The sequence below is a fragment of the Dermacentor albipictus genome, chromosome 1 (assembly GCF_038994185.2).
Source record: "Dermacentor albipictus isolate Rhodes 1998 colony chromosome 1, USDA_Dalb.pri_finalv2, whole genome shotgun sequence".
NCBI classification, from domain to species: Eukaryota; Metazoa; Arthropoda; class Arachnida; order Ixodida; family Ixodidae; genus Dermacentor; species Dermacentor albipictus.
In genome coordinates this window covers 210,160,450-210,183,392 of record NC_091821.1, presented here as the reverse complement: position 1 = coordinate 210,183,392, position 22,943 = coordinate 210,160,450, and the positions used below count along the sequence as shown (strand labels likewise).

Below are 22,943 nucleotides of genomic sequence, written 5' to 3'. Positions count from 1 at the left end.
CTGTACGTTTAAAGGGACATTTAATTGCGAAGCGCGTCTGTGACGCGCCTGAACCGACCACATCTGGACCACCTTTGTACTGCCATCCCTTTCACCAGGCCTAGGAGAATTACCAGATTGCATTCAGAGGTGCTTCCACTGAGACGAGCCTTGCTTCCTTCCCTCCCGTCGAGCTGGCCACGCGATAAACTTACCTTTACTCTTCTCCTTTCATCCCACTCCCAACACCGCGCTCGCGGTTTCCCCACCGCTGAGACAGCTGTCGCAGTATGTCTTTATGACCACTTCCTCCTCCCTACCCAGTTGCCAATTTTAATACGCTGGGAAGGTGCGCTGGTTAATATCCGTTGGCTTCACTCTTGAAAGCTCGGTCGGCGAGAGGGCTAGCTGGAGTCCCACGACGACTCGGGCCATCCGACTGGCCTTGCATCACCGTCGCCAAGTTTACTAAACCAGTTGACTTTGGCCTTAATCAGACCTCGACTCCTCACTTCGACTTTGTCAGCGTGAAGAGGTGGTCGACAGCATGGCGCCAGCCGCCACTTCTGAGATGCGCTCGACCCAACCGCTTATGCTCGTGTCACACGGGCAAATTCAGTGTCACTTTCAGCAAGTGCACTTCAGCGCACTGAGTGTCACTTTGGCGGCGCACTGCTACCCGAGAAAGGATTGTTCTTTAGAATTGATGACACTAGCAATGGGTGAATCAGTAGGCACAACATATATTTATTTAAGCATGGTCTTCAAAATAACAGTGTGTTATGGTTCAAAACAGCCTTTAACATAAACTTTAGTACAAATGAAGTAATTCATTGCAATCGCAATAGCATATTCGATCATCACGACCCACAACGAGAGAGCATCCATGGAGCAAGGAAAGCGTTATGCGCACAACGCGATTGAAGCCAAACCTGGTGGCCCAACGCGTGATCGCACGTCAAAGTGCGTGGTTTGTTTTAGTGTTCCCGCTCCGCAGGCAGAGCCACGGCAGTGCAGACGAACAAACGCGCACCGTATAAATACTGGCATAGCTACTGGGAACGAAACGACTCAGCAAATCTGCATCGAATTCACGGAGTGTTCGCTTGCCTATAGGCTGGCTGCGTGACGTAATGCTCTCTGCTGACTTTTTCCTTCCTCCATGAGAACATCACATCCAAAGCGATCAGAGAAAAAAAATGGCGGATTGCGTTGCAGACGGCACCAAAAACAGATCGCGGACATTTGGAGTGTGGTATGGCAGCGCTTATTCGCCGCTTATACGGACCACTGCAAGACTAGATCCGCTCACCTTTCACGCGCTCAAACAATGGAAATAATTGTGTCAGTATTGCATATTCAAGACGCAAGCGACGCGCACTCAGCTGGGCTGTAGAATGACAAATAAGTTAAATGGACGCACTGTGATGCTCCGCTAGATTTATTCGGCAGCTGAGCAAGGGCAGCGCTCCACCTTGACGCGCGCTCGAAGATGGATTGCGCCGTTTGAGCGCGCCACGAGCGCGAATTCCACGCGCCTCCAATTAGAGGCTACACGGCGTTTGTGCCACAACGAGGAGCGTGTCACCATCCAAGACGGCGAGACGGGCAATATCGAGGCACCCCACACACGCCTTGGGTCTCCTCGTCCAACCATGTCGCCATTGATCAGCTACTTCCACCCATTATACTCGGAACAAACGACGGCGGCTGCACATGTAGGGTGGTTAGCCCAGGCATACACAGACACAAACAACTGCGCGGCCATTACACATAAACACCTTGAGATAGGGAATAGAGCACATTACGCTTTTACAGTATAGCACGTTTTATTACCTTATAAAATGTCCAATCACGAAAAGGGGATTTTAAAGTTACTACCGAATCTATCTTTAAAAATTGGAGAACGCTTAAGCTTCGCCTTCAAGAGTGGAACGCGACAGCGTTCCCGTCGACCCGCCAAGGGGTGTAAGACAATGGGCTACGGCGCAGCGACTACGCGCCCCGCATCGGACGCGGTGAGCGCCGAGCAAGGCAGCGTTCGGCGCGGCAACGAAATCTGCGCCTGAGCCTTAGAAACAGCTCGTTTTTAAGGCAACACCGCATTCACTGGAGGCGCCTTTGTACCGCTTTAAAGCATCGAACTCGTGGCTCAGTGGTAGCGTCTCCGTCTCACACTCCGGAGACCCTGGTTAGATTCCCACCCAGCCCATCTTGCAAGTTGTTTTTTATTCATGAAATGCCTGCTTGGATTTATCGCTCACGGCCAACGCCGACGACGACACCGTCTTTTCTGCGACACGAGCTCCTTAACGCTGTCGCGTCAATATTAGTTTGTGTACCTTTTAAGCATTGCTACCGAAGAATGGACGCAGCGAAGCGAGTTCGCCGAACGCATTCGTTGCCGAGCGCGTTCTGCAGCGAGTGTCACTAAGCGCTCCTGTGCGATAGCTTACTAATGACACTAGCGATGAAGTGTACTCGCTGAAAATGTCACTAAATTTGTCCGTGTGATAGTGGTATTACACCGCGTGAACGTAGTCGCATGCACTAAGCAAACCCAAAAACCTGAAGTAAACACGGTCCACAGGTTACACAGGTTAAGAATCACGCCAACCGTCAATGCTTAGTGCTAGTACTCGAGCAGCTGCCCTGTTTCAAACTTTTGTTTCATGGACAAAGACGCTCACTTACCTTTTCTGGCAGCAACTGTCGCACAGGAAAAAAATTCACACAGAAACTCCTCTGGGAGTTTTCTATAAGTGTGCGTAATATTCTGCCACTTGCCTATCTCCACGCAGCCCTGTGTCGTTATCAATGTTATCAAACTTTATCCGACCAGTAAAACCCTTATCAACCTTTATCGGTCGTTATCAACCTTATCAGACTAAATCCGACCCTTATCAACATTTATTGATTATCAACCTTATCGGACTTGGTCCAAGCCTTATCAAACCATATCGATCGATATCAACCTTATCTCAATCGATCCGATCCTTATCAACCCTTATCGGATATGATCCGACCATTACGAACCCTTATCGGTGCTTATTAACCTTATCAGAATTGCTCTGACTATCATAAGCCCTTATCGCTCTTTAGCACCTTGATGAGACCCATAAGGCTACGTTCACACTTGGAAAGCAGGTAGAAAGGGCAAAGCGGGCGGACAATCTTTTCCGCGCATATCCAAGATGTTCAGTTTGTTTCGCCACTGCAACGGACACAACTGCAGCTTTCGCCTACATCCATCTAGTCTGTGCACGCTTGTCCGCGTGGTGGCGCTGTTCATCATACCATTGTAGGGTGCCTCGATGCGCGCGCCCTCTCGGAGGGGAGCGCGCGCATCGAGGCACCTTAACGCATTGCAAGTCGTATGTTTGTTCACTTGACGCATCAGTAATCAAAAGCTATCGTTTCGCGCAACTGCGCGCGTCTTTACTTTCGACAGCGATGGATGACGAAGAAGACATAGTTTTGATACTTTTAGCTAGTTGTTCTTCCTAAAAATGAACAGTTGAACAAGAGAAAATGTTAAATTTTACGACCGGATGTTTTTATGCAAGTGCAGCTTCCGGTGAAGCTGAACCGCTTTCAGCTTCGCCGTGGCGAAAAATCGGTCCGAGACCCATCAGGCTCGCCGCCTGGTTTTCCGCCCGTTTCGCCGCATAGGCGGGTGGATTTTGTCAAGTTTTTTCCGCTTCCGTCTGCTCCCAGACCAAGTGTGAACGTATAGTCTAACCCCTCATCACTGCTTATCAACTCACTGACTGCTTATCTGTGTTGCGCGACGTGAAGCGCATGAGCCCCGAGATCGATGGCAGTTGTCTGTTGTTACGGTTGGCGTGTAACACCCCGGGCAAAAGGGATGCTCGAAAGACCCTGCTCAACCGAAACGGAGGATGGATTCCTAATTTGCCATGGTTGCCTCGTGTGGTTGCCGGTCTGGCAGGCGCCCAGCAGTGATGATAGGCCCCTTTGTATGTGCGACCGAGGGGAGAACCCTTTCCACGAACTGTCCAACTCTAGGGGAGAACGCTTTTCCGCGAACCAAACAGGTCCCGCGGGTTGCCGCCAGAGGAGGCAAGCCCGTGCCAACTCACCTGGGAGAAGGGATCCGCCGCCTATCCCCGACCAGACTCCGTGGGTTGCCGCCAGAGGAGGCAAGCCCGCGCAAACTCACCTGGGAGCAGGGATCAGCCGCCTATCCCCGACCAGACTCAGTGCATGTCACGTGATGTCGACGTGAGCAAGATCCCGCCTACAATTTTAGTGGGCCTATTTAAGGGGCCCCGCAATGTACGTTTTCGATTCATTCATTCTTTTCTTTTCATCTTTCACCAACCATTGAATAAACAGTGCAAGTTTCGCACTACAAATCGTTTCGTCCCTGCCTGGTCGTCATGGTCTACCGGAGGCTTGCAGCGCGCCGGCGACGCCACACTACCCAATAGTAACGCCGGTCGAGGTTCGAGAAACAGGCATTGCAACTCTGAAGCAACGCTCCAACGGAAGGCGGATCGCGCGACCACCGAAACGCTTTGGGGATGTGGGGTGTTTGGCATTAAATGTTCGCCAAATCGGACTGTTCCTAATGTCTACGATGCTCCAAGTCGGACCTTAGTGTGATGCTAGAGAGGGCTTTTATTCAACATCTTACAAGTCTTACAACAAATCTTTCATACAAATTGTTCTCCTTTGACGTTTGTTTTCCACCGGCGATACAATACATTCATATGGTTCAGATATATTAACCAGCGTGCGACAGGCATGCTGAACCACCGCAAAGCACTCGGGGTCTTTTCGGGAACCTGCTGCCTGCGTTCGTAGTGGGTACGCTGCACAAGAAACAGCGCAAGGCTGCATGCAATTATTCGACGCTTGCATGTGCTTGCTTATGTCTTCAGTGACCTTAAATTTCTATAGCGCATTGTTTTTCTTGTTTCACTGAAAATTCTGCTCTCATGTAACAAAGAAAAAGAAAGGTGGGTGTTCAACCCAGTGGGTAGGACACTCGGCTTCTGAGCGCACGGTCGTAGGTTCGAAACTCCCCACCGCGAACGTTTTAATGCGAAAGCACTGTATGCCCCATTACACGAAAATCCGGCGTTGCAGCCGGCGGCGTGCCCGAATGATGGCACCGAGAATGGGCGACGACAAAGAGTAGAAACACCTCACAAAATGCTTGGATTGAGGTCAGATTTCTTAGGGAGGTTCCTGTAAACAAACTAATAATGCCTTTGAAATAGTATGTAAATTTCGGTGTGGGTGGTAATCTATCCCGGGCATCCGGGGTGCGAGACGAGCACGCTTTCCAGTATAGTGCCGGCCAGCTTTAACCACAGGTCCCCTACACTGGTTTACGGCCCCGCCACCCCTATCCATTGAACTTTTTTTTTAAATTTATGCACGGCTGACGAAGCCTGAAGTAAAACTAACGGCGAGAAAAACGTCGGGCGCAAGAAATGTACACTACATACCGAAAGATTTTAGTAGTTTTGTCAGCCGGCAAAACTAGTTATCTTGTATGCACGCTCGAGGAAAGAGAAACGTTCCTTGCTACGTGCGATACGTACAGTCAACTGCAAAAGTTTACGGGACGCAGGATCTGCCATGAAGCTGAATTCTCGCGAAGCGTGGTCACACAACCTCGAATTAAATGTTACAGGATGTAGTAGCCTTCGCCACCTACACAGTGATTCATTAAATACGAAGTGTCCTGCCTTAACAGTGCAGGAATTCACATTTGAAGGGGAAACCGCATCCCGTAAACTTTTGCTGTTGACTGTACATATCTGCAACGTCGGAAATGTGCATCAAATGCGAATGACCAAGAATGTTAATTTGCGTTTGCAGCAATGGAAAGACGCATGATTGACTGCCATCGTCCTCACTGCGAGGATGCGCTTCTACAAACCTGAGGCAATTATAGCCCAGGCGAAAGCAAGACACCAGCATGGACAACAAAATGACTTTAATGAATGACTATACAAAAGAGCCAACAACGGTAGCTCAGCTTTGGATGATAGTTTCTGTACAAGAATGGTGCAACTCACGATTGAGAACACTCAAGAACTGCATCTTTTAGCTCACATATGAAAACACAACGAAAGACTGCACAGTGAATGAAGATGATGGGGACGAGAGTTCACAATATGCCCAATGAGATCGCTCGGCCATGCATCGGTCGGTTGTTGAATTTCGAGAGGGCTTCCTGCGCGTCTCGCGGTGTTGGAAAGGCAATCCGTGCGTCACCCGTCGCCTGGCCCCGGTCGTTGAAACGCCGCATGACATTCTCTTTGGTCAATTCGTAGCCCTGAAAGAAGTTGATGATATCCTCGACGCCTGCGCGGTACGGGATGTTCGTGGCGGTGACGACGCAGCCGGGCTTCCCGAAGCTGTCCATACCGCGCGTCGGCGGTTCCTCGTGGCGCGGCGCCCTCAGCAGTGGCCCGCCGCGTTCGGGAAGGGGCCCTCCGCGTTCGGGAAGGGGCCCTCCGCGTTCGGGAATGGGTCCTCCACGTTCGGGAATGGGTCCTCCACGTTCGGGAAGGGGCCCTCCGCGTTCGGGAATGGGTCCTCCGCGTTCGGGAAGGGGCCCTCCGCGGTCGGGAAGGGGCCCTCCGCGGTCGGGAAGGGGCCCTCCGCGATCAGGAAGGGGCCCTCCTCGGTCCGGGAAGAGCGGACCACGACGGGGCCCTGCCTCGGGGAACAGGGGCGGCCTCGAGGAGCGCTCGAGCAGCGGCCGCTTAGGCGGACCATCGCGCTCACGCGGTGGCGGCCCCGGCGGTCCTGGCTCGAAGCGCCCCTCGGGCCGCATGCCCGGCCGTTCGGGCCGACCGTCACCGCCACGGTCGTGGAGGCGAGCATCGAAGCGACCATCGAAGCGGTTGTCATAGCGGTTATCAGGGCGACCGTCTGGCCGGCCGTCGGGACGGTGGTGGCCTCCCAACGCTTGCGCTACTTCGCTGTACGGTATCGTCTTGAGCGCTATTACGTGCGGCCCAAGATTCGCTCCGTCTTGCAGGAATGCCCTCTCGCAGTCGGCATGAGTCGCAAATTCGGCAAATGCGTGACCAGTGGGCACACCATTTGCACCAAGCATTATATGAATGGCGCGCGGTATGACACCCTGAGTGCTGAAGAAGTCAGCGATGTCCCTGTCGGTCACAGTGTTCGGCAATCCAAGCATGGAAACGCAGGTGTGTCCAGGTGGCACAAGCGAGTGGCCAGGCCCGTGGGCCGTGACCGCAGCGCCCATCCCAGGCCCGTGCATCGGTCCAGGTCCATGGCCTACTTCAGGAGCACGGTCCGGGCCCACTCCATGAGCCACAGGCGGCTCTTCATCTCGCCGACTCGGCGGCATGCCATCTGGCCGGATATTATCCCCATTTCTCGCTGCGTACATGACGTCACGGCTACCTACAGAGAGTTCGATGTAGCGGTGGCCGATTTTGCGTCTCTGCATACTCATGGCAGTTTCAAAGTCTCTCTTGTCCCCAAATTCCACGAAGGCCATGCCCGTTGCGCGACCGCTACGCTCATGCTCCACAAAGATGTCCAGAACATTGAGCCCGGAGAAAAACTGCAGGACGTCTTGCTCACTGGTATTGTAAGGAAGACCCTTCATTACGACGACCATGTCGGATTCGCGGGAGCGGCCCTGGTTAGGTGGTACCGCAGAAGGTGAGACGAGTAATTCAGTTTGTTCAAAAAGGTCCTCAGGGAAAGGAACTACCTGGATAGGATCTCCACACAGTATCTTGTAGTCACCCTGAATTGCCTCACGAGCATCCCACTTGTTGGCAAAACGCACCACAACACTCTTGATACCGGTTTCTGAAGTGGCCACGCGAATGCAGCCGCTGAATATACGCAGTCCTCGGAAAAGGTCCTTCACATCTCGCGGAGTCGGAGCCCCGCTTAAGCCACGCAGTTCAACGCAGCAACTCTCCTCCGCGTGACGGGGCACTTCGCGTGCTCCACCAGGGGGCCCTCCATCGCTCTTTCGGTCTGCTTTGCCCCCGCCGTCTAAACGTCGATCGACGAAGCCGGGAGCCATGTTTCCTATACTTTCCATGTTGTTTGGCACACCCATCGCGTCACCCATTCCGAAAGCACCTGGCATGTTGGCGGCCATATTGCCAGGCATCCCAGCAGCCATTCCGCCGCTCACATTGGCGGCCATGCCACCGGCAGCACCAGACATGCCACCCATGTGGCCGGGCATGCTTCCAGGAATGTTGCCAGCCAAACCACCAGGAATCGCAGCAGGCACTCCGCCAGTGACGTTCCCAGGCATACCTCCAGCCATATTGGCGGCCATGCTGCCTGCCATGCCACCACCGATCTGACCAGCGAGACCGCTGGGAAGACTGCTGGCCACGTTGGCGGGTACGCCTTCACCCATGTTGGCCGTCATGCCACCCATCATGTCGCCGCCTGCAGCGCCCATCAAGCCGCCCATCATGTTAGCTGGAAGACCTAAGTTGCTCATCAAACCAACAGGGGGCAGGTTGAAAGCCGCCAAGTTCGGAAGCGCTGCGGGTTGGCAAGCCATGTTCACAGGCGCCGCGTTGACTTCACTTTGTGGCCGCGCCACCTGGTTCATGTTGCCGATGGGGAAGATTGGTGGTGCGGTTTTGCTCGGATCCGTGTAAGGCGGCTTTTCATCCCAGCCCTTGCGCTCGGACGCCTGGCCATTGGACACCTTTGAAGGTTCCGGCACTCGACCAGGGTCGTCAAAGCTTCGGCGGCGCTCGTCCGAGCGAGAAGATCGCGATCGGTCCTTGTCCCTGCGATACGGCGGCGAACGGCTGTGGCTGCGGTCCCGCCGCGACGACCGGCGCCTCGGCGAACGGTCCCGTGGTGGCCTACGCGAGCGGTCGTCAGGACTAGGGCGACGGCGCTCCTCTTTCTTGACAGGCGGAGGTGCCGTATGCTGTGCGCGCGCCTGGTCGATGATGCGCTGCATCTCGGCGCGCGAGCTGAGCAGAAGCTTGATGCGGACCTCCTTGATTTTGCCGCCATCGCGCTCCATGGCCTGGCGCGCATCTTCGTCGCTGCCGAAGGCGATGAAGGCGTCGCCCTTCTCGCCGCCCACGATGTGCACGCCGCCCTCGGGAATGTTGAGGCCCTGGAAGTAGCGACGAATATCCAGCGAGTTTGCTGCCCAGGGCAAGTTCTGCAGTCGGATGATGATGGACATGGTGGACGGTTTCCTGCAAGGACAGATGGCGACCACCTTGAGGAAAAGAACGCGAACGTGCACCAAGCCTGTTCGGAGACAGGCTTACCTTTTTTTCTTTTTTCGCAAGCGGCGACATTTCAAAACAGTGCTTGGGCACTGTGCCACCGACTGCCAGCACAAAATGGCGACTGCTGGCTGCAGTGACTATAGTCCTTTAGAAAGTAAAGCAAGGAAAGTTATCGAATCCTTAAGCTCAACAAAAACAAAGCGCTTCGAGGTATGTTTCGTGCTTTACAACTCAATGCAGATTTTAGACCATTATAGCCCGTTCCACATTCTGCCACAATGCTGGTCCGTAGAAGTGTGTGATAGGCTAAACCTCGGGCGACGCACGCTCCCTTGGGAAGCTAATGCTTTTTTTTTTTTTTGGCTTATCGAAGTATGTTTCGTCGCAGTAAGAAATACGCAGAACGCGTAGAAGAGAACAAGACTGCCCTTGTTTGCTTTTGCGTCGAGTTCTCGCGCATTACGCTTTAGTTTGTAGCCGAGTAGGGTACAAGACAGTCCGTGAAGATTCCCTCAACTACATAGAGAGGCTCTCGCAGTGCCTGCAAAACAGCATTATTCCAAAAAATTTTGAGGTCAGCTGCCTCCACGGACTCTTTTTGAAGAGTCCGCGTCACATTTGTCACATTCCACGAACTACGGCGCCAATATAAAAACAAAAAATCGCGTTCGCCGACAATCGGCCAACATCTTAGTTGCCACAGGACCTGTGCATCGAAAGATAAGAGTGTTAACAGTACAGCAACTACGTTGTTCCGGTGCGAACCAACAAGGTCAAATTTTGTTGGCCGGCGAGCCCCGTTGCGTCTGGTGGCTGAGTAATCTTGTAGAAGCAATACGACGACGGTGCCTTTAACCTGTATTGGAAGAATACTCGTCAGAACTCGCAAGTTTTACGGCAACCCAATCACGTACGCTGAAACGTTGAAATAATGGGAGTATTAGAACAGGCGCCGAAACCTCAGAATCATGAACGACTGTGTATGGTGGCGTTAGGGTGTGCAAGCGATAAAGTTCCAGAACTGCCCAAACGCGTATGCCTTTGCGTTTGCCACTTGCAGCGCCACTACGGATGAAAAGGATATTATTACGAATCAATTATTATATTATGCGCTGTGTGCCTAGCTGGCACTGTAACATGTATACAATACTACTCAACAACTTACAACGTTAACTAAGGTTGCTACTTCAGTCTGCATGATGGTGTGCCATTGGTACAGGTTACGCAGCACGTTACGGACAAGGAAATCGGAAAGAAATGATACACACACGCTCGCAACACAACGATGGTTTACTCCCGGCTCCTGAGAGCAAAAATGTATTCATGAGAACACCCTGCTTGTTTCGGCGCCGTGTTTCCAAAACAAAGCATCCACACGAAGCTTAGTGACGCTCGACATCGAGATGAGGTTAGATTATGGGCAATTTTTTTCTCGTTTAGGAAGAGTAAAACAGCGAAAGCCCGTCGCGCTACAGCGTGTGTTGCACATGTGAAGAAATAACGAGCCATGAGGGGGGGGGGGGGGGGAACGATGGCAAACTCGAATAAAAAGGTGCATATCCTGCTTCGAAGGGAACAGTGTTAACAGACGAACTCTTTCTGCAGTTTGGAAGCACGCCTACACAAACACTGAAAACAAAATTCACGTGTAGTCTGGTGAAGCAATTTTTCTTTTTTTCAAATACATCTACATTTATCAGGCGGTAAAACATTGGCTGTTACTGGAAAGAATAAAACGCGTTTTTTCCCGCGCTTCAACCGCATGCAGCGCCAGGACATTAGTGTGGCGTTACGCCTGTTTTTGTGAAAAGTTTTTAAAACGCTCCGCTAGCCAAAGACTAGCGGCGTTTACATGCATGCGATAACTGGCTCGTCGCAACGCATTTCTAGCACATCGCATTCACGTAAACGGCGGTAATGCGCCATAACACATTACCGCCGTTTACGTGAATGCGATTCGCTTTCGAATCGCACTGATGCGACAGGATGATGATGAATGTGGCGTTTTGTGGCACAAGGGCCAGATATGGCCAAAGAGCGCCACGCCCGTGTTAATGAGTTCCCAGTGGAGCTATGAATAACGTGAGGTAGATGTAACGTGAGGTAGATGCGTGAGGAAGGTGAGGTAGATGCTGTAAGGGGCCTAAAAAATAGTCACTGTAAAGTGCAGAAAACGTATATAACATCAAATTATGCCAATGGTTAATGACCTGTACTATGGAAAAGATACATTGTGAAACAGTGATGATATAGTCAAATATGTCAGAACGTTCGCAAGAAGCACTACCGCCTTAACAGGTCCTTGAAACGCAAGGACCTGGAGGCATGTGCTATACAGAACTATTATCACAGCGGCAGCCTCTCGAAAGAGGATGTGCTGTGAATTTATGGGGCTAAAAACTTACAATTCGACATCATTCAAGAATCCTATGACTGCTTTGGTGTCAAAGAACGGTACTGCGCCGAGAAACATTACAGGATGGAGAGGGGTGTGCTGGCGGTATGCTAGAGGAAAATGTTTTTCTCTCAGCTTCGCCTTCCCGACACTCCCGGGGGACGTGGAGGACGGTCAGCGTCTCACCACGTCTGCCACAGGTTGGAGGCTCCCATGTCCATTCAGAAAAAAATTACAGGTGCTACAGCTGTGTCCTATTCCGAGTCGATAGAAGAGGACATCAGTTCGTCGTGTGTTCGTTTTGGAGGGCCAGAAACCTAACTGTGGCTTAATCTCGTGTAGCTTGATTATTTTTCTCAACGTCCTACAAGCGTTGCCAGTGGCTTCGCATTTCGTAAGAAACGCTTCAGATCTGTGACAGGGACCGCAGCGGTAGGAGTAGCTTGCGATGTAGTTGATGTGGCCATTTGGTCTGCGACAGTAGAGTAGTTCGAGAGTAGTCTCGCGCTGTGCGTGTAAACGCCGGCGTACCGTTGCCACCACAATATCGCATTGAGGGCGAGCGACAGCTGCCGCAGTGAGCTCTCCTCCACTCACCAGCGGCACACAAATCAATGGAAGCAGCTGTTTCTGGCTGGTCACATGTAAACGCTGCAGCGTAGCAATTGCCGTGATGCGCTAAAAAAAATGCAACCCGCTATCTGGTACACCGTAACGCTGCATTCGCATCCATGTAAACGCGGCTACTGTGACGACTCGTTATATCTCAAACCATCACGAAGAGCTAGCGCAGGAACTTCAAGCATGTCTGTCATTCATGGCTTACCAAGACTCCGCTCACAGCAAGACTGACGTTTGCGGTGTTGCAGAAGTGTAATCGCTGTAAACGCCAGTAAGCTTACTAGTACCCTGCAGGTTACCACGGCCTACTTAGTATGGCACTGTATATCCCACGCACTGGCAAGCTCCTGATATGCCTGAAGTCCACGACAGCCGAGGAGCGCCGAGGAGTAAGTACTGCCGCCACCAACTACCCGGAAAAGGGCGGCTACTGCAAGTATGGACGGCGAAGCACACGTTTATCAAAGACGCCAGCGAAACACGGTAACTAAAGTCAATCACAGGTTACGCATACGGTAAACACACCTGAAATTCATGCATGCGCCAGCCAATCGCCTTTGCTCATCTCGCCCAATTCCTTCAGGACACTCCACGCCAAATGAACCAGCGTTTTTTCGACCATCGCAGATATAGCTAAAACAATTTCCACATGTTTGTTGGAGTTCAAACAACGTCCTCCACGTTTATTTTTCTTCCCAAAAATTTTGTAGCATTTTGGCGGCAATTTGTTTTTCCTGCTCAGGTGAGCTGGAAGGCATCGTTCAACATTTTTTTTCTCAAAGACACATTGTATGATCCAGTCCTTCAAGCGGTATTTATGGCAAGACAATGAAGTGGTGAGACTGCCAAGATCGCAAGTTTTTCAAATATGTGAATACTTCTAGTGCTTTTGGCACCGACAAAAGCGAGTAAAATTGCAAAGTTCGATTTTTTTTCTCTGAAGCTAGCATATAATGGCAGCCCACTCAACACAGTATAGTTGACAAATATTTAATGTGTCAATGGTACAGCAGATCGCATGAAAAAAACTTGGTTTTTTTTTTTTGCATAAGGCTCCATATTCAAGGTAAAAAAAGTTGCTTTGGTGGTTGGCCTAAAAATATCTCCGTTACATTAGATAGCCCTACGTGTCTACTATGCATGTGAGAGGTTGAAAAAAGCTATTTTCTAAACGCGAAAAAAATTTTTTTTTTTAATTTTCAGTACGTGAACCATGTAGACAATCGAGCGTTGACGTCTATCAAAGAGACATTGGTAACAGAGTCCGAAAAACTATTCAGTGAAGAGCTTCTCACTGTTTTATTATACGAAAACCTAGACAAGCAATTTCCAGCGCCAGATTATTGACCGATTTTCTTTTTTCCATGGCTACGAAAATCGATGTGAACCGTGTTTGAACACATGAGCCCGAACATGGCACGTATCAATTTTCTAGCCGAGCACGTGCAGGCTGTCAAACAGTAGTAACACGTCTTGTCCTCGACGACGACGTGAATGCCACTTTTAGTTGAAAAAGTGACGGCGGTCATTCGAAGACCTGTTTCCATTAATGCGAGCACCACTCGCAAACCCAGTCGACAGTTCCTTCCGCTTCAATATTGCACTCTCCGGCACCCAAATTGCTTTCATGTGTAAAAGGCTTTCACGTGCACAATCATACGGCTCAAACGGCGTCAAATCTGCCTTGAGAAAGGCCTTTGTAGGCTTGCCTTGGCAGCCAAAAATTTCAGGGTGCCACCCAGCCTATTAAAGGCACTTTTTCCTTACGATATGGCAAAAAAATATGCCATGTAGCATCCAAATTGAAGTCTTCCTTGTCGTAGCACAAGTTCGCAATTTTTTTTTTATGTTCTTATACTGGGAGCCAGCAGCGTCTAGTAGTAGCGTATATGTTCTACTCGCGTCATGCCTACTTTAGGTTGATCCATCGGCATCTGCTGAAATGTCGAAATCAAGGCAGTCGCATGGTCGAGGCAGTCGGATATCACTACGTACGATTTTACATGTGGTTCATCCGAAGAGCCTGTCGAGCGAGAGTAGACCACAATCGGGTGTACCGTCGCCCGAGAGTTGTCCCAACTCGTAAGACCGTGGCGCACTCTGAATGACAAAGCGTTGCAACTATGGCTTCTGCAGGTGTGAGAGCGCTCTTCAAATTGCGCAGGTGCCGAGCTTGGACTTTGCTGACCAAGTGACGCGATCTTAAGTCATTATCTCAAGGACGCGGTCCACGAAGTCATTAGTGGTGAACAGGATTGTTTCCAACCGGCACCGCACTCCTGACGAACAGAAATACTTGCTACCAAATCCGGGTTCAGGGCAGGAGAGCTCAATATCAGCGATTTGAGCGCCAAAGCTCCTGGGCAGTTGTTGCACATACCGGTCATACAGCTCTCGTTCGTTATCTCGCCCACAGTCATCTCGAGGAGGGAATAAATTGTTTATAAGGCCCAAGTAGCATAAATTTTAAATTTTGGTGGTAAATGCAAACGCATACGGAATGCGTTCCCGAAGCGTCGACAAGTAAACAGTGGCGTGGCCACAGGCAGGCGAACTTCGAAAAGCCGCACTTCGGCTCTGTGTTACTTTTCTTACGTTCCTCGCACACTTCCTTGACGTTAGCAGCAATCTTTTTTGCTTGCCTCGGACATCTTTCTTGCCTGGAAGACAGAATTTAAGATCATCCTCACAGAACTTTATTATGCTTCTTGCTGTTCTCTCGTCTAGCGGCCTATTTAACTTTATTGCCGGAGAGCCCAAAATTCTTTCCTGTTGCCCAATATTTAAGGCTAAGCGAACTTGCCTTTCCGATACACCAAAGCACTCCGCAACCATTTTTTTCTGGACCATGAACGAGGCGCCAATGTCAGAAATCTTTTTCGACCGGTTTCTTTCTCGTATGAATCAATCTCACATTTTTTTTCTACCCTTCAGCAAGTGCGGTGGTTGATGCCATTATGATTTCATAGGCTACATCTTGCACTTGTGCATCCATGCTATTATCATTGGGTAAGGTACCATCTGCGCCAGCTGCTTTTTCCTCGTGGCGCTTGTTTTCTGCTCGAGGCCCTTGCAGTCCCATCATGTGGTGCAGCACGTGTTGAGGTGTACCCATTCCCTTCTTCAAATGTAGACCCGCATGGTGTTTCACAATCCGCCAAGCTTTTATTGGCTGCGTCTAATTACGCCCGCATTTGGAAACACCTAACTTTACATTGTGGACAGAGTCTTTCACCAGGAAACAGCTCTGAGAGAGGCATTACTGTAGCGCGGTCCAAAGATATGGCCCAAGTTCCCCGACGGTTTGCCCCATGGGCGGAGAAAGGGTCCAAGCACATCTTTGACGCACACAGTGTCGTGAACTTCTTAATGTAGATGCAATAATGGTGTGCGCATACCGTTTCTAAACTGTCCTTGTCGCTTTTCGCACGCAACACCAGAAGGTAAGTTCACGCTTGTCTAGGCTTTCAGTTCTAATTATGAAGGCGCTTTGCACGTGTGTAGTCTTATGAGAGTCTTTGGGTCCCAGTGGGCAGGGCAAAAGGTGTTCATCTGAAAACAGCAAATAAGTTTACCGAATACAATGCGACATTTATAGTGCTTTGCGTGAGCGAGGCCTGCGCTCTTTCTTTTATTTATTTATGACATACTGCAGGCCGTGAGGCCCAAGCTTTCTGCGTTTAATTTCTACTACGTGCAAACATTTCAATGTGTAAACTGTATGAACCGTACCTTCAAGTCTGCAGGACTCTGCAGAAATTAACCCGTCGTGAAGTTCCATGTGCAATGGCAGGATGATTTATCTGGCGCACACCAAACACAAGGCACATTGCATTGAAGCGTGCGTCTGTTCGCAATGAAATGCAGATGATCACTCTGTCGTCTGCGTTGCAGACGATGCTCGATTTGTCGTCTGCATCCCCGCCCTGGCTGCGGTGCGCCCGAATGAGAGCTCAACGTAATTTGGCTCGCGTCGGAATAAAAGCTGGTACTGACATGAAAATGCAAATGTAATTTGTCACGTTTAGAACATAATACTGTTTGTAACTTCCCACGTGCATAGTAGACTAGTAGGGCTACCTAATGATGTAACGCATATATTTTTAGGCGGACCACCGAAGCAACTTTTTTTTTTAACCTGAATATGGCTTTTTTTTTTTTGCAACATAAGAACAGTACTTTATAGTTTGTTTTCTGTGCGATCTGCTGTACCTTCGACACTTTAAATATTTTTCAACTATACTATATTGAACGGGCTATCATTGAATACTTTATTCGTGTCTCCTAGATTTTTCTAGATTCGGAGAAAAAAATCTAAACTGCAATTTTACGCGCTTTTGCCGGGGCCAAAAACACTAGAAATATTCCAATATTTGAAAAATTGGCTACTTTTGCAGTCACACCACTTCAGTGTATTGCCGTACACACAACTTGAAGCGCCTTTCAGAAAAAAAAATGTTGAATGATGGCGTAGTCCAGCTCTGCTGGGCACGAAAAACAAATTGTCGCCGAAACGCTACAACATTCTTGGCAAGAAAAATAAACCTGGAGGACGAGTTTAGAACTCCAGCAAACATGTGGAAATTTTTCTAGCTATATCTGTGACGGTCGAACAAACGCTACTTCATTTGGCGCAGAATGACCCCTCTGCGAAGTTTATAAGTGTCTGAAACACGTGCCGGTCTTGCGAACAAAATTGTTTTGCGCACAAGCGCTCGTGCATACAATTATGCTGAATTCGCAAAGCCAGCACCCAGCGCTCTTAAATGTGTGACTGTGGAACGCGATCGCGACGTGTTGATTGTTTGCTGTTGAACTGCGGCGCCTCCTTTTCCGTGACGTACCTTAAAAGGCACTTTTTTTTTTTGACAGGAGCTTCAAGTTCTTCAATTGCAACGGACTACACCCCTTCCGCCGGAGAGAATGCAACTCCCCTCTAAAATTAATTTATTTTCTCTTGCAAGGACGCTGTGAACCAATTATATAACGAGAAGAAGCGTACGAACGGAGATGAGCGAGTTCCATTCAATCAATGGTTTCCTGGCAAGGCCTGCAGACTATTCTTTCTTTGGCTGCTCACGGATATTTAGAGAAAATAAGTGAACATCACAAAAAAAGTGAAGCAACCTCTTTCAGTTAATTAAGAGGCATCATAAGATTGACTTAACAACGGTCACTTTCTTTATCCGGATATGCCAACAAGCAGGCATGATCTGTCCGTAACACCTTTCCGCGTTAGAAGTCTGTACTTTCCACGAACCGTCACTCAGGGGAATATGCTAACCAACAGTCATGTTGTGGCACCCACAGTGACATTGTCTGCATTTGATTTATTCCTAGATTGCGTATTGGGCTTTGTATCATACCGTTACTGTAAATTGTTACCATTTTGTACGCCACCCTGCTAAATTCCACACAGGAAATCTGCAGTATTTAATCAAGAAGTATGTAAACGGACTGAATATTTTACATCTTTTTCTATAATACAGCTCTTTTGAATCTGCACATATTTTTCGAACTTTATTAGTTCTCAGATAGCGAGCTCGTATTCGACTTAAACAAAACGACTAAGATTTTTTTTTAAGTGCTGAATATCGAGCAATGTGCTTCCATTGTCTTTAACGTATCAGAGATTATGATTGACTTTTTCTATGCTCGTTAGGTACAAGTTTCGATCGTACCAGACCACTCGTTAAGGGAAGAGAAAAATACAGCGATTACCGGCAGGAAATGCTACAAGCAATGCTTTTGCATGCTCTCGATCTACGCATTAGCGACACTAATAAATATAATTAAATTTGAATGCCAGTGAACACCGCATGAGCTAGCTAGAAGCACAAAAACTAAAATTGTATGTTCTTAGCCTTCCTGCAAAATTACTGATACGCAGACGAGATTGATTCAGATTAAACTTTCGCGTGCGTTGGCGCAGAAACATGTGCACCATTAAGTGAGCCGTACCATTATGAAGTTAATGAAGGGAAGCATTTGTCATCCACCCGAACGCAGCACGACACAACAAAGGAAATACAAAAGGGTTTCCCCGGAAACAAAGCTTCGCAGTAGAGGAAGAATTCGTCCTGGTGCGGGGTCTTCAACTGCGAAGCTTTCGTTTCTGAGAAACCCGCATGGGCTTCATTTGTAGCGGCACGCTACACTCAGGTGGATATGTCCAAGCAAATAGTGGCAAAACAGTCCAGAAATATTGGGAAATATCACCAGCTCTTTTCGCTCTTATATTCATACGCAGCCAATTACTCTACTTTCCAGCGCCAGCGATCCGTAACACGAAATTAAGGAACTTCATAATTCTGCTGAATCTGCCTTTGCAATAACGTGAGACAAGTTCTTGTAGTTCGGTACAGTTCTTCACGAACGGCCCGTAGTAAACCCCTAGCTCGTATCTTGGCCTGTCTTCCCGGTCAGTAGTGCTTACGAACTACTGTCAGAAAGTGGAAACGTTAATTCTCTACGGCTGCCTTCTGTGCCCAATGGAAAATATTGAGTACACAAGCTAAATAGTGGGCGCTGGCGAGAGCACTGATACAGGAACAAAACAGCAGTTCATCTCTGAAGTGTGCATGTTGAAGGGGGTTTAACGTTGTTGCGTTCATCAGCTGCGAAGAACGTATCGGCGTGACTATTCTATAGAGAGAAAATGAAACGAGTATGTGCATAGCACAGAATCCTGACGACAGGCGGTACAGCACATGGTCCGTGGGATGAAAAAAAAAAATATGGGGTATTACGTGCTAAAACGAAGATATGATTGTGAGGCACGCCGTAGCGGGGGGGGGGGGGGGGGGGGGGTGACTCCGGATGAATTTTGACCGCCTGGGGTTCTTTAACCTGCACCCAAGGCACGGTACACGGAAGTTTCTTGCATTTCGCCCACGGCGGGTGGTGCGTGGGCGTGTGCCTCTCTCCGAAAATACAAAATTCATGAAGCACACAAACAGGAACCGAAGATGCTCAGTGAATTAGTAACCGAAGTGATTGTAAGCGGGAGAGCATCCGCACAGAATAGTTACTTCGGCGCGCGTTTTACAAGGCTCTGTACCATGCCATGAAACGATACCAGCAACAGCGCTTCAAGAATGCAGTCTATTGAAACACTTTTCTCCGCATACTGCAGCGCAACCATTTTATTATTAACATTGTGGTAACACTTCGGTAGTTCGCACCCGTCCTGCGGTTTGTGTTCCAGCCCTTGTAGCATCGCCAGCGAAAGCCCGGAGAACATGGGTGCACAGTGCATGTGTTCCGACCGATGCAGTACAAAATCCAGGCCGCGCGATCACGTCAGACGGCAGCCACGATCCGCTACCTTTTACTCGCGACGTCATCTTTGCGCTGCCACCGCGGCAGTAGCAGTGTCTCTATCATGAAAACATAGTCATTCAAGACACTCTACGGCGCAAAAGAAAAGCAGCTGGTCGCTTTTGCCGTGTTCGGGTGGTATTGGTCGGCTAATTGGCTGGCCTTTAACGGCAGACTTTATATCTGTGCAAGACTCATTTGTGTTTCATACGTCAATGAGCCCTCAATTGCAGTTCAGCACTCGTGTATGTGTGTGTCATTTCGTTCGTCTATGTATCAACAAGTGCGCTGCCGTTCAATCGATCATTCAGTGTTACAAATAGGACAGCGTCTGTTAACCTGACCGACGCGCATGTTGTGCGGCCGGCCTCCCTATATGGCGCCAAACAGACCCCGTCAGTGCCCCTTGATGGTCGAGGGCTGCCTTCTCATTTTCACCAAGATTGCCAGCACTGAAAGCTCTTGGTGTGATTCCACGTATAAAAAAAAAAAAATTCCGGTCGGGTGTAGCAGCGAATACTTTCAAATTTTTTTTTGAAATTGCCTTTGGCAGATAGCGCAATTCTAGTTCATGAACTGGTCTACTCAAGAGGCGTGCATTATTTGCACTAAAATTGAAATGCATCATCGACGAATTAACAAAGATTGACTAATTGACTTTTGAACTAGTTACCTTATGGCCAATATTGCAATTTACAAATTCTAGCCGTGGAGCTCGCAAGGTGGATCCACTTGTAAAGAATTCTCAGGATGACACCAGTTTTGAGATATTAATTCCCGAACTTTGCGAAGAAATGCATTGGCGTTCCAGTTACTTAACAAAACGACGTTTACCCATTCAAACACAAAAGTAACTACAACGCCAATGCATTTCTCTGCAAAGTTCGGGAATTACTATCTCAAAACTGGTGTCCTGAGAATTCGTTCCAAGTGCACCCGCCTAGCGAACTCCACGGCTAGAATTTGAAAATTGCAATGTTGGCCATAAAGTAATTAGTTGAAAAGTCAATCTTCGTTAATTAGTCGATGGTGCATTTCATTTTTTTTGTACAAATAGTGTCCGCCGCTTCAAGTAGACCATCTCATTAACTTATGCCATCTACCAAAGGCAACCTTTAAGAATTTTTTTAAAGTGTTCGCTGAAACACCCTACATACAGACACATTGCAGATTTCACTATCTTGACGTTCTCTACTGGGTTCTCGTGCAATCGTGTCTTGAGTTCACATTTGTGGGGTGGAACACGCAGTCTTGTGGTTAATATTTGTACGTGTAGTATATGACAGGTATATCAGGCGCCCACGGTGTTACAGCCAAAGTTGTATTCCGACAGATCTATGGCCGGAAAATTTGACCAGCAGAAGGTTTGCGCGTGACATACTTTTGTGCGCAGTACGTTTGGCTGTGATGTACTTTCGTCATTGTTGTGCTTTTTGTGTTCCAAGTGCCAAAACCTGCATGTGTATACGTACGTACATTGTACCCATATTTTAAATCCGTTTGTCCAAGAACGCAAATGCAGAACACTTATAATTCATCGTTCTTTCCCGATGACAAATGTAATTGACATTTTTATGAATACAGAATTTTGCTTGAGTTTCTTTTGTATGTAATGTTTAGCGACTGTTTAGAAGGAGCGCTTAAGACTCAAACGGCACCAAGGTCATTTCGCGAGAAATAGGAAAGGTGTATCATGACAACGTGTAACTGTTGGGCAGGCCATTCGGCTGTTGATAAGCACGGAGAATAAGCTATCCAACTGTACCGACAGCGTCGACAAGCGCAAAACTGTCGATCCTCCGAGATTCGCGATGTGTTGCGTACAGTGACGCCTACAAAGCCGCGCAAATAGTCCAAGGCGAACGCCTCACTTGGCTTGCTCCGAGGGTCCAAGGCAGCGGCAGTAACGACGGGGTGGTTGCACGGCGGTCGACGACCTTGGTTCCTGTGTCATCCCGCGATGAATGGTCGGGAGGAGCCACCAGCGAAGGCGCAACTTTGCCGCGCCAGGTGCGGAGTATTGCGCTCGACAAAGCAGGTCGGAACGAGAGCACGGTGACTGCACCACGAACACAGCACTAGCCAAGAATGAGGACGTGTGCGCCACTCGCGGTGCTGGGAGGTGCTGAACAGTACATGGAGAGTGTCAGGAAACGTGTGCGGCCGCTCTCGCATAGGCTGGCACGCAGCGAACGGAGAGAAAACGCCATACGTACGATGCAACCACAAAGATCGTGGACACTATCGCTGTCCATAAATACGACGGTGCTGCACCAACGAACGGATAAGCGCAAAGATGGGCTGGTTAAAGTGAGGCGAATAAACTACTAGATGTGGTGCGACAGCCATTTTTGCTGCTTGGACGCGCTGTTATGTTCATCAGAAGGCATCGACCAAAGTACCTAACAAATGTTTCAAAAAATCCGCCAGGCGCAAGTGTTGCAATGTTAATGAGAGCCAACATGTGCTGTTTGTGCCCCCGAAAGCATGAAACAAGTGATCGCCTTTGAAAAATTGGGGCCGAATTAACGAAGGCTCTTGTTTGTACAGAGCAGTGATTCGCACAAAAATGCATTGGCCAATGATAAACAGGCCTTAAGAATAAAAAGTTCAGTTTATTGGGCCTCTAACATACGCCGAGATAAGTAATCACCGTGTCAGCAAATACACACACAAGACAGTAATATGAAAAATAGTTTGTCATGAGCTCATGAAACTGCGGTTTCATGGTTCATGGAGTATTAAGGGCGCCGACTGCTCACAGAGTTCTTCCGCAAACGTACATATGAGGAAATGGTCGCCGACTTCAAAACTAAAGTGGGTAGTCCTGCTCCCACACGTTTCTACCGTTCATATTAAGTGTCGGCCATTTCGCATAACAAATTACGGTCATGTAGCAAATCTGGCCACTTAGCGAGGCTTTTGACACGAAGAGTGTGCCGTGCAATCGACCCACTGTACGGCGACCGCCGATGGGCTTCAGTTCGTATAAAGTTGTCACATGCGTCTCTTAAACGCGATCGTTTCGTAGGTACTTCGTCCAACGGACCCCACAAAACAAGAATGGGTGGCAAGCAGATGCACAGTGAACGTACGGACGTCGAGGGAGAATCTCGCTAGCTTATGTTTCTTCGAATAGTGTACGTGTGTGTGTATACTATACGTCAACGTTAAGGAGGTTTCAGTTGTCTGAAATGCAACAAGCCAGACAATCCTCAAGAATGGCGATGCACTACCGGCTATTCCATGTTAGCCGGATGGAACTAAATGTTTTCATTCGTACGATGTACATCAACTCATTTTACGGCACCTTCAAAACTATCAGCAAGTGCAATAAAAAATTAAAAGAATAGCTAGCTACGCACATGCTT

General features: G+C 48.9%; 1 protein-coding gene across 5 annotated transcripts in view; it reads right to left on the bottom strand.

Annotated features, from left to right (window-relative positions):
* Positions 1-5,936: 5,936 nt before the first annotated feature.
* Positions 5,937-22,943, bottom strand: part of LOC135906635 (RNA-binding protein 12) — a 62,425-nt gene continuing 45,418 nt past the window's right edge. For 4 of the 5 annotated variants that reach the window (XM_065438126.2, XM_065438123.2, XM_065438124.2 and 1 more), the window contains one exon: positions 5,937-9,200. In XM_065438126.2, coding sequence (XP_065294198.2) covers positions 6,128-9,200 — 3,073 coding nt within the window. In that variant the 3' untranslated portion in view covers positions 5,937-6,127. Of the gene's footprint in view, positions 9,201-21,443; positions 21,620-22,943 lie in introns of those variants that run through there. The other variant, XM_065438125.2, reaches the window with a different exon arrangement.